Here is a 12,369-nt window from a genome sequence, read left to right as displayed (position 1 = left end):
TGCATGTCTTCCCCTCTGTCTCCCCCTTTCTATCTGTCACTATCTAATAAAGCAGTAAAATGCCCAAAAAATAATCTTAAAAAAAAAAAAAAAAAAAAAAAAAAAACAGAGCATATTGAACATCATTTAGGAAGAAGGTGTTTATACTGGTATGGGGGAAAAGATCAGATCACCATCACTTAACTAAGTCACAGCTTGTACTTTTTTATGCCAATAAAATATAAATTGTGTTAACTCAAACACATGTTAAGGTTCTGTTTCCACCCAAAAACTTTAACTAAAAAAAGTCTACATTTTGATATATGTTTGCCTGACATTTACTGATCATGTGCTCTACAAAAATAGTTGGTAAAACAAAACAAACTAAAATAAACTTGGGGTTTTTATGTCAAGACAGCAAACCATTTTTTTCTGCATTCTACCCAAAATTCCAGCAGGGGGCGCTGACGGCGGTTGCAGAAGCATTTCAGTCCAACTATCTCAATGCAAATTGAGAAACCTTCTCACTTGATTTATTACTTCAGAATTTTTTTAGGACACCACTATGGTCTCAATCTCTAGTCAAACATATTCTTCAAGAGAACATGAATAGTGTAAATAATGGCCCCATTTAGAAGAAAATAGAAGATAAAGAATCGTATGATTTGGGGCGTGGCTACCTTTGATTGACATGTCACTCACAAGGCGAGCCGTCATCATAAGAGAAGCAAAGCAATGCGTTTCCATGGCAACGTTTACCGGTTTGGTCTCATAACATTGACTCTTTCACACTGTATTTTCACTTAATGACAGTTTATTTGAACATTTTGTTCATTTAAAATGTCTTGTTCAACGTTTGGTTGTAACAGAACTGTATCCCAAATCGTGATCGTAGATTGTTAAATACATATTTAAAAATCTCCGTGTGAAATTTCAGTAATATACATGGAGATTTACATATCTTATTACAGTACGAAACTTACTTTGATGCTAAAAAAGTATAGAGACTGTATCCCAAATCGGACACATCTGCAATGTCGCACTTTCCAGTGTTTTCATGGTCATTTCGAATAAGATTGCCAGCACCAGTGTAGGTATAATTGATTTATACATTGTGACGGTCCCCGTCTAGTGTTGATGTGCTGATGTGGTTGATCAGTTATTGTTTCTCCTATGTGTCCTTGAAGGTACCATCAGCACATAAAAGGATAAAAACCCAGTTTCAACGCTGCTCTCTCTCTCTGGGCTGAGTCCTGCCTGCAGCACATCTCTTTGTTTGGGTTCTGCTTTGTTTTCACTTTACAACATTTACACTTCATATTGCTCACACATCCACATTTACATTACTGATGTTACTGACTTACACACTTCACATTTGTAGGCTACTTATAACCTCAGTTGTTTAATTAAATTAAATTAATTAATTAATTATTAATTAATTGCCTGACATTGTAATATAATTAATTTTATAATATAATAAAATTATTAACATAATTAAATTAAATTAATTAATTAATTAAACCTAACTCAACATGCCACTCAACTCCTGACACAAGCTGTTGTCATCTCAAAACTTGACTACTGTAACGCCCTCCTGACAGGCCTGCCAGCCTGCACAATGAAACCGCTTCAGATGATCCAGAACGCGGCGGTGCGCCTGGTCTACAACCAGCCAAAAAGGTCACATGTCACACCGCTGCTCATTGAGCTCCACTGGCTACCTGTTGCAGCCTGCATCAAATTCAAATCTCTAATGCTGGCCTACAAAGTTGTCTCCGGTACTGCTCCTACCTACCTGAACGCACTGATTTAGACATATGCTGGCTCACGACCGTTGCGCTCTTCCAATGAACGGCGCCTGGCTCTGACCCCCGTTGGTCCAAGGCAATCCGGACTCTTTGCATTTCTTGTTCCCCGCTGGTGGAACACACTACCAGTTCCTACCAGAGCAGGGGTGTCCCTCTCTACTTTTAAAAAACTCCCGAAGACCCATCTCTTCAGAGAGCATCTTCTTTCCTAGCACCACACGATAATTCTACTCCTCAAAGAATAGTCACTAGCACTTATTGATGCACTAATAGCTCTTATTACACTATACCTTGATTATTTGCTTTTACTCTTCCTGTAAGTCGCTTTGAATAAAAGCGTCTGCTAAATGACTAAATATAAATGTAAATGTAAATTAATTAATTTCTAACTCACCTGTGTTTGAGACGGAGTTGGCTGCTGTGTCTTTCCTTCTTTTCTTTCACTTTCAATTTTCATTAAATGTAACCTGAGGATAACACACTGTGCCTCCTCCTGATTGGTCAGCTGTCTGTAGATTCACTTCAAAAACAGCTGGAAGGGTTAAACATGATGCCAGATGCTCGTCTCCACCCATTATTAATGAAAGTCCCGGAAGTGTTTGTCACTGATCAGGCTAACTCGTTCCCCACTGTTTTTCTGTGTCATAATACCAAGACACGCCTTTAAGATTCTTCACATTCTATAATATTTTTCCTGAACTAAATAACTTGGCTAATATTTATTAGAACACCTTATCTTACAGTTCATAAATAGATATGTAAATCAAAAAAATATATACTGTTATGGAAACATATTAATATTGTTTTTTGGAGTACTGTCTGTAAAGCCTGACAGATGTATCAGTTTACCGATATTTGCCTATCAAATGCTCCTCTGTATTTATCATTATTGGTGTTTGGTGCCCATAATATGAAAACTCATGTTATTTTTATTCTTTTAAATGACACCTTACATATGGTACTGATGTTTATTCAGCTATTCATTTTATTTTTATTTTTTCAGATATCATTTTTAGATTTGGAAGACAATGTAATACACTGTATGTTTAATGTAAAATAATGTTGAACACCACCTCATCAACCCACCAGCAAGTATGAAATGTATGTTTTCTTTATAAAATCTGGAAAAAACATTGTAATAAACAGATATTATTGTCAGAATTTGAACTCGAACACGAAGTCAATGTTTTCTTGAGAAAAAGTCACCCAATGAAGCTTAAAATTGTGATAATTCTGTCAAAATCACTTTATTCTACACCAAAAATAAACTGTTAAGAACTGGACCCTGTTAAAAACATTAATTTCTGCTCCTCAGCAACACTTTAAAGTCATGATTGATTCTGCTGAGAGGACAAATACTCACTGAAAATCAGTTTACACAGAGCAGAGAGGAGAGGACAGGAGAGGTTGTAAGTTGAGGCTGTAAAAATGCAAATAGTTCAATATGTATAACATGTGCAGACCCAGTTTTTTCCAATATTCATGACACTTGTGGGAACTTGTGTCATGTGTTGTATATAAATTATATTTTATTCCAATTAAAAAACATAATTAATCAGAACTAATTCAACTGGGGTTTCTTTCTGTTTTCATGATGTATGTCATTATAACTGTGTTATTCTGCACAAAGGAAATCTATGAGTTGTTCCCACTTCTAGCCATGATTTGCTGATTCCTACATACTGCAGTGAAAAATAGTAACGTTTAATTTTTTTTTTTTTTTATATTTATCAAACGGGTGACTTATATTAAAATCCACCCCTCATACAGCTGTAAAGATGTTAACCGCTCAGTCAAATTGTGCAGAAATATGCTGCACAAAGGTAATGGGTTGGTGTCAAGAAACGTAAAGCAATATTTTCTTTGCTGTTGCGTTTTGTTAAAACACTGAGCAATAAAATACAACACATCTTCTTTGTAACTTTCATGTTACAAAATTAGGATTTAAAGCTCATGAACATACCACATTTAACAACATATTATAATCATATTTCCTGTCATATATAATAATTTGGTAATAATATAGAAATATTTTATTTAGTATTTAAGCTGTTTTGATGTGTGCAACAATAAACTAAGTTATATCATTGCTAATAAATAGTAAACATTATTAAATATAATTTTATTTCTTAACAATAAAATAGCTATTAACTAAATATTAATGCACCATATTTATTATGGTTATTATCAGGTTTGGTATTTAAAAGGTTGTCAGTTTAAGTATTTAATGTTTGTATTGTCATTAACAGTGAACAAAAAAAAGTTAAAGTTGTGAAACAAGAAAAGAAACACCTTCATTTGGCATGTTTCAGATTTTTATTAATTTGCTTTTAACCTAATTCTTATAATAGTTTTCCCTAAAAGTCAGAAGCCTTCCTTTCCGGCGGAAACTTTTCCGATGGCTTTTAATCATCACAAACCAGAAGACGGCTTTGGGATGAAGAGGGGGTGGCTGCCGAGGCTTGACTTTTTGTTGGACGTCCTGCAGGAGAATTCATTTCTTCGCAGTCGCCTTCTGTGCAGCTTTGGTCGTCTTTCCAGTAACATCAGATTTAGTCACGGACTTGATGACACCGACGGCCACGGTCTGCCTCATGTCGCGCACAGCAAAACGACCTGAGAGGAGGAGATGAAACAGGCTCAAAAGATGCCACTGACATATCACCTGTTTTTATGTTCAAGGAATTTTCCCTCATTGAAAGCCTAATTTAAACAAAGGCAAAAGCTAAAAAGTAAGCAGCTTAGCAGCAGTCAGCCAATGTCTAAGTACATTGCAACTGAAACTGAAAGCAATTGAAATGTCAGTGGGCATGTGAGCACTGAAGGCAGTCCAACTGTCAGCTGAAGTGTAAGAGAAGAAAGGAGTTTCAATCTCAGGTGACGTAGAAGTTCAAGTTTCGTCAAAGTTTCGTCCAAGTTTATTGGGCTTTTTCTTTTCCCTTTTTTCTCTTTCTCTTTCTTTTGGGTTTCACAAACACACAGTTTATTGAGGCTGCTGTCCTATAGATTGAAGTGAGGTGTGGATGTGGGGATGGATAGATGTGGGTACCAATATAGGGTGACAAGGGCGTGAGTTTAAATGTGGATAGTTGGACTGTGAAAGAGGGGTACAGATTGGTTGCTCAAGAGATTGAACAATGCATGATGTGACTGAATATAAAAAATGGAACGTGTGTATTTAAAAACCATTGTAGAAACTGGATTTTGTGTTTGTATAACTTGTTATAACCCACAACCTTCTTGCTGTGAGGCTAAATGCTAACCACTGCAGCCTCCAAAATCAGTTAAATGAGGAAAAAAAAAAATGTTTACTCACCCAGTGGAGGACATTCGGAGAAGGCCTCCACAACCATGGGCTTGTTTGGAATCAGTTTGATGATGGCGGCGTCTCCAGACTTGACCATCTTGGGGGCGTCCTCAAGCTTCTTGCCAGAACGACGGTCGACCTTCTCGATGAGCTCGCTGAACTTACAGGCAATGTGAGCGGTGTGGCAATCGAGCACGGGGGCGTAACCTGCATGGATCTCACCTGGGTGGTTCAGGATGATGACCTGAAACAATAAATGTTAAGTGCATTCAGAAAGGTTGATGAGAGTCCACTGCAGCTCCTGCTAGTGGCCAGCAGAAGTCTGCAGATGTCCATGTTTGCCTGAAATGGAATCACTATAGTCACAAAAAAATAATTAATCAATCAATCAATTAATCAATTAATTATTATTATAAAGTACTTTTTTGAGATTATTACTGATGTTGAATATTTACATCGCGATTAGCAATTCAGCTCTTGTGAGCATCTCCACTTCCTCCTAATGTAAAAAAGTGAAGCCAAATATCACGGATGGGGGCGCTGTCATCTGACACTGGTTACCATGAGTCACACAAAGTTATCATTTGGAGCCAGAATCATCCAGCTGGTTGATGAGAGAGCAGGTGTTTAAGTTATAGCTGAGAACTAAAGCTGGGAACTGCTGTACAGATAATGCTGCATTCACATGGAATCAGGTCGACGGCAAACTGGACAACATTTTAGTAGAACAGAACAGGACAGTACAATTAGGTGAGGTCGGCAGAGAATATGGGCATCGTAATGGTTGATGGCATTTAAAGAAAGGTTTTGATGATGTTTTATCATGGTTTCTGCATCTCTATGTTCACTACATGTTGGGTTTTTTAAAACACAAATCAAAAGACTGTTACTTTTAAAAATCCAAGCCCAGTTCCTCATATTTACTTATTCCCATTTGCTCAGACTCACCTGGGCGTTGAAGTCCTGAGCACCCTTTGGTGGGTCGTTCTTGCTGTTGCCGGCCACGTGTCCACGGCGGATCTCCTTGACGGACACGTTCTTTATGTTGAAGCCGACGTTGTCACCGGGGAGAGCTTCAGGCAGAGCCTCGTGGTGCATCTCCACAGACTTCACCTCAGTGGTCAGGATGTTGGGAGCGAAGGTGACGATCATGCCGGGCTTCAGGATACCGGTCTCAACACGTCCAACAGGTACAGTTCCAATACCTGAGACAGCAGGAGGAAGCAAGTTTCTAGTAGATAGTCCGAATCTTTTGAAATAGGGCTGTATGAGGTGCAAATCAAAGATACTGGATAAACAGAAGATGGGGCTTTACAAGCTTCGCCAATGCAATGAAATCATGTACACCACCAACTTAATATGTATTTATTATATTGAATTTTAGTTTTTGTAAATAATTTGCTAACAGTGGATATTTACAATGCTAACATTCATATACAGACATTTGTAAATGGTTTTGATGCAGTCTTGTGAGACTTTGGGTAACGGTTAGGATATCTGTTGCAAGATCTTGCAAGAGTGAGACGGAGAAAGGGCTCAAACAAAGTTAATTTTCTCCTGCTTTGTCCGTCATAAAAAGGCCATTTTTGTGTCTGAATGTTCAGAAGACGTGTCCTGTGAAAAATGAGTCCAATATTTACTATGATAACTCTGGCAGTAACTGAACCCACGTTGACACAGAAACAGGACCCGAGCCGTCAGTGAACCATCTCACTTCTAAGTCATATTCTACCAAAACACTGAATACATTTTGACTACTAAACGACATTAATTCCTTTTTCCCATTAAACCTTTCCTGTGCCAGAAAGCACCCTTCCTAGTTTTTTTTTTCACTGCAGTTTTACACAACGTTGTTGTGAAGCATGCAGTTAACACTTCGCCTGAGGTGAATAGAGGACTTTAGCCATGTTTCTTTCCACTAGGGGGAAAAGTGGCCACCGGGAAAGTCTCAGGCCACACCCTTTCAAAAGTCTGCTCACTCTGCGTGTCTCCATTACAAGATAGCCCCCAGAGGGATTTACGAGACTCCGGAGGTTTTCAACCGTCGTGTAATCACTTTGCGACAGTTTCGACCATGACGTCACATACGCAACAGGTCAAACACGGGAGACTCAAAAGTGGCCGACAGTGCAGAAGCACTTGGATATCTATATTTTAATACTAATACCAATATACCACAACAAATTCCTTGAATGTGAAAACCTACTTGGCAATAAAAACTATTCTGATTCTGCAGTAACAGATAAATATTAGTTAAGTAATTGATAGCATTAAATATTTCAAGAAACTTTAAAGCTTTCAACTTCAACTTTGAATTTGTATTTTTTTTTGTGGCCGATGCACCAGACTGAAGCAGTCTCTGGGAAACACTGCATTTTACTGTGTTTTTGGTGAACCTTCAGTGCTTATTGTGCCACTTGGTTTGATTATTTTATAACTCAAAATGTCATGTGAAATAATATGAGGTGTTGTGCTGTAATGTGAGGTGAGGTTACAGCACCTGACACTACTTACCACCAATTTTGTAGACGTCCTGCAGGGGCAGACGGAGGGGCCTGTCGGTGGGGCGGGCAGGGGGCAGGATGGCATCAAGAGCCTCCAGCAGGGTGGTTCCGCTGGCTTTACCCTCCTTACGCTCAATCTCCCAGCCCTTGAACCAGGGCATCTGAAGACCGAATCAGAGATAGAAATTGGCCCATGTTTTCAATAATCGGGTTAAAACAAGTGGAAAATTCCCTTACCTTGACACTGGCCTCCAGCATGTTGTCTCCGTGCCATCCAGAGATGGGGACAATGGGAACAGCTTTGGCGTTGAAGCCGATCTTCTTGATGTAGGCGCTCACTTCCTTTTGGATTTCCTCGAAACGCTCCTGACTGTAAGGGGGTTCAGTGTTGTCCATCTTGTTGACTCCAATGATGAGCTGCTTTACTCCAAGGGTGTAGGCCAGCAGGGCGTGCTCACGGGTCTGGCCGTTCTTGGAGATACCAGCCTCGAACTCACCAGTACTAGCCGCGACGATCAGCACGCCGCAGTCAGCCTGAACAGGAAGATATTTTTTATATTTATCAATGCTTGGGCAGTTTGTCTATATACCCCACTATTTAGAAGGCCTGACAGTATGATTTTCGATACCGTCAAAAATAAAGACACTGCTCATTCAGTCTATTTAAACTAGTCGCCATGCTTTTTTTTATATGTAATGCAAAACAAGCCGCCCCCAGGGGCCAGCCTCGAGACAGCAGGCATCTTAGCTGAGAAACAATACTGACATATACTGAATTCACCTGTGACATCTCAGAAAAGTATGACAGTATGAAAAAATTAATACCACCCAAGCCTACTTTGGAGAATTTTCAAAGGTGACAGTATAGTGGGATAATAAGGCTATATCTTGGAATTGATTTTACATGCCAGGGATGTTTACTTCAACTTAAAATAATATAATAATCTGATTCTCTGGAACTACAAACACTCTGAAATACTGCCTGTAAAGAGAGCAGATACAATCACTGCATCCTCTGTACCCGACCCTAATAAGAGCTTCAACTAAAAACTTAATCATAACTTGTGGTATAATGTACAACCCTGAATGTGAAAGGCCAATAAAGAGCAGGTTAGAAAGTGTGTCTTTACCTGGGAGGTACCAGTGATCATGTTCTTGATAAAGTCTCTGTGTCCAGGGGCATCGATGATGGTCACATAGAACTTGGTGGTCTCAAACTTCCACAGAGCGATGTCGATGGTGATACCACGCTCACGCTCGGCCTTCAGTTTGTCCAGCACCCAGGCGTACTTGAAGGAGCCTTTGCCCATCTATTGCAATTAAAACAATACAAACAAGTTTGGCGGAGGTCATTTTAAAAATAAAAACACTTGCATCATGCTGATCACCTTTTTAGTAACATGTTTTGTATGTATGTTTGTAATATAATTAGCTTGAAGTAATTTATTAGGGCCACGGGGCACTCCTCCAAATACACATGCTTCACACACACACACACATTTTGAGGTTAAAGGGCATAGGTTATATAAATACTTGAAAAGGAATGCTTGTTGTATTAATTGTTTGAAATAAGAAGAATCTCATCATAGTGTACATACACCGGCAGTAGCCCCCGTGGCCCTTTCAGAATTTCCCCAGAGCAAATTTTCTAGTTTACTCTACTAAAGTGAGCTGGATCATTTTGTCCAGTGTTTCATGTAGCAAGGTGGCCTTTTGTGTTTTCTAAATGTATTTATTTTAGAGTTTATTATAATACTTAATAAAAATACAACTATCCAACAGCAACTAGTCATTTATGTAGAATAAAATAGAATACAGTTCTTGTGAGCCTTCTATCATTACTTAGTATTATTAAAGTAAGATTATAGGGTAATAATATTTTGGTTATATATAGTTAAAGGTCATATATTAATTTGGTTATGCAAATTTTAATAGAATTTTCAGTATGATTACCATGTAACTAAAAAAATGAATGAATTGTAAATTTAGTGATTATATATACTACAATTTACACATAAAAAAAGTTTGAAAAGTAACTGTGTGGTTACATTTTAAAGAAAGAATAGTGTATTTTTTTTCTTACCATCAATTTATATTATTGGAGTTCATTTATTCTTAGGTTTTTTTCATTAATAGTATTTATAATTATTTTTTAATACTTATTAATTTAAAAAAATAGAAATTGCTTTTTTCTGTGAAAAAAAGACGATAGAAGAACCTCATGTATATGTTCTTTTTAATCGAGCATGCAAATAACATTTATTTAATTATCATATTTAATAATATACCTTTATTAATTATATTTAATTTAAATACAAGTTGATGGAACAAAAAAATTTGAAAAAATTACTTACTTGTTTTTAAGAAGAAAAAAAAAAATTAAAATCCTTAATTGGGTGTGTAGTTATATAGCATATATCATGTAATTAGGGCCTTTTTTTAAACGTCTACTTCTCCGGCATAATTTCACCTAGAGACTCCATTTAAACTTTAAACAGTAGACACAAGTCTTGTGTATCGGTGTATTAATCCACGTTTCGATAGGTCATATAGTTTTTTATCAATCCCTGTTCAATGACCATGATCATTTTTGGAGAAATTCTGAGACTATAATGGGTGTGTATTGCACGGAATGTTCATGTCACGGTGTGTGACATCATCGCCAGAGTGTAGAGGGAGAGAAAAAATTGTCAAAAAATAAATTTGAAAACTGCGCTCCAGGCCGCAAAATCCACTCTACAGAAATAATTTATACATAGAAATGTAGGAAAATTTGTCTTCTCACTCACAATCGTCTGGTAAAGCTGTCAGAGTTATAGTTTGGGCGTATGACGCAAAGATGCGCCACCAACACCGCCAACAGCCTCATTGGGTCCCATATTAAAAACGCAGGAAGATTTCGGAAAAAAAGAAAGATGGAACAGTTTTTTTAGATCGCTCTAACAAAGCTATTTTTTCATTTTTCTGGAAAAAAACCCCATATGTAGACGTTCAGGAAGAACTCAGGACGCTCAAAGTGAAGTCAGATCAATGATAGGTATTATGGTTTTGCCAAAAATGCTTTCTGTTCGAGGCCAGAAATTCCAGCCTGTCTACCTCTGCCATACCGGCAGTAGCCCCAGTGGGCCTTTCAGAATTTCACCAGAGGAAATTTTCTAGTTATATTAATCTTATATTATTTTTTGGGCCATATCTGGCTGTCCCAACTGTCATTTATATACACTTGGGGGAAAAATCCAATCAAAAATGAATAAATAAATAACAAATGCGTCAATGAATGAATAATAGAAAAAAATAAACGGATTTTTAAGAATAAAGTTCAATTTGATACCAAGTTGAACCTTGTTAAATGTAGTGCACATTTTTCAACAGTAGATGGCGGTTGTGACTAACAAAAATAAGGAAGCAGTTACACCCTATGGTTTCACACCCGTTCCCCAAACCTGTATGACTTGTACCACAGTGGCCTCATTGTGTTTTACATAGTGTGAAATTTGGAATAACTTAATATATTATAAGGCTTTATTGTCTCCAAAAACCAACCTCAGCAGCTTCCTTCTCAAACTTCTCGATGGTTCTCTTGTCGATCCCTCCGCACTTGTAGATCAGGTGGCCGGTGGAGGTGGACTTGCCGGAGTCGACATGGCCAATGACCACGATGTTGATGTGGATCTTTTCCTTTCCCATTTCTAATTACTGGTTACAAACAATATGGGTGTAAATTATGAAATTAAAATGAAATATCTCGGGTTTAAATTAGTATAAAACAATGGCATGAGCACACTGCGGGACTGTCGAAAAGCCGATTGAAGACATGGTGGTTTATTATGTTGACAATGAAAAAAAACATTACAGGTTTAAATTTGGCAAGAAAATGAAGGTGAACTCGGCTTGGCCGCCATTAAATAAATATACCTGCATCATGCTGATCCCCTTTTTAGTAAAATTTTTTGGTATGTTTGTAATATAATTAGCTTGAAGTAATTTATTTACTATACTAAAGTTAGCTTTATCATTTTGACCTCAATGGCTGCCAACGGTTATTTAAAATCTGTCAGTTGATGTCAACTGAATTTAGCTAGCTGAAGTTAGCCAGCTGAAGTTAGCTAGCCGGCAGTTAACCACGTGGCATCATAACTAATCAGTCAAAAAAAAGTAACTATATACTCTAACATACATAAAAGTACAAAACTCGAAAAAAATACTTGATTACAACTTAAACTTTAGGAGTACAAGTATAGAGATTAATGGGCAAGAGAAAAATGAAGTAGTTCAGCATGGCCCTGGGCTATTGCATAATGTTCCAGGTGGAACAAATTGTATGTACTTATCTATAGTTGGGATTTAAAAAAAAAATCTATAACAAAGAATCATGTTTTTTAGTCTAATTATACGTTTTGTAAAATCAGAAAAAGATAAATTAGCTGTAATATAAATGTAAAGTATTAGAAATCATGACAGAAAACTTGAAACTAGTTCACCCTATAATCAGAAACCTCAAGAATGCTTCGCATACTATTAGAAAGAAAAGCTGATGTTTCACCACTATGATATCCAAACCATTAGATCAGTATGCCAGTATGAAGTTTCTACTGTTTTTTTGTGATATAAGGAGTTTTGATTCCTCATAAACAACCAAAGTGTTCTATAATAAAACAAAGTTTAAGCTTTAACTGCTCTTTAACTCACCTGGTTGTGAAGCTAAATGGAGGTTGTGACCGACTGTCGCTCCTGCTTGATCTACCTGCACCTTCCCTTACAGCTGCTGCCG

At 37.4% G+C, this 12,369-nt stretch overlaps 1 protein-coding gene across 1 annotated transcript; it reads right to left on the bottom strand.

Annotated features, from left to right (window-relative positions):
• Positions 1 to 4,207: 4,207 nt before the first annotated feature.
• Positions 4,208 to 12,362, bottom strand: LOC131984334 (elongation factor 1-alpha-like). The gene is made up of 8 exons (XM_059349193.1): positions 12,288 to 12,362; positions 11,142 to 11,294; positions 8,729 to 8,908; positions 7,836 to 8,132; positions 7,609 to 7,759; positions 6,043 to 6,299; positions 5,104 to 5,338; positions 4,208 to 4,403 (listed from the first exon to the last, which is right to left on the bottom strand). Exons 2-8 carry the CDS (start codon positions 11,283 to 11,285, stop codon positions 4,282 to 4,284), a joined length of 1,386 nt encoding a protein of 461 aa, XP_059205176.1. The 5' UTR covers positions 11,286 to 11,294; positions 12,288 to 12,362; the 3' UTR covers positions 4,208 to 4,281.
• Positions 12,363 to 12,369: the final 7 nt, after the last annotated feature.

Source organism: Centropristis striata, chromosome 14, assembly GCF_030273125.1.
Source record: "Centropristis striata isolate RG_2023a ecotype Rhode Island chromosome 14, C.striata_1.0, whole genome shotgun sequence".
Taxonomy (NCBI): domain Eukaryota; kingdom Metazoa; phylum Chordata; class Actinopteri; order Perciformes; family Serranidae; genus Centropristis; species Centropristis striata.
This window is presented reverse-complemented; position numbering and strand designations above follow the sequence as displayed.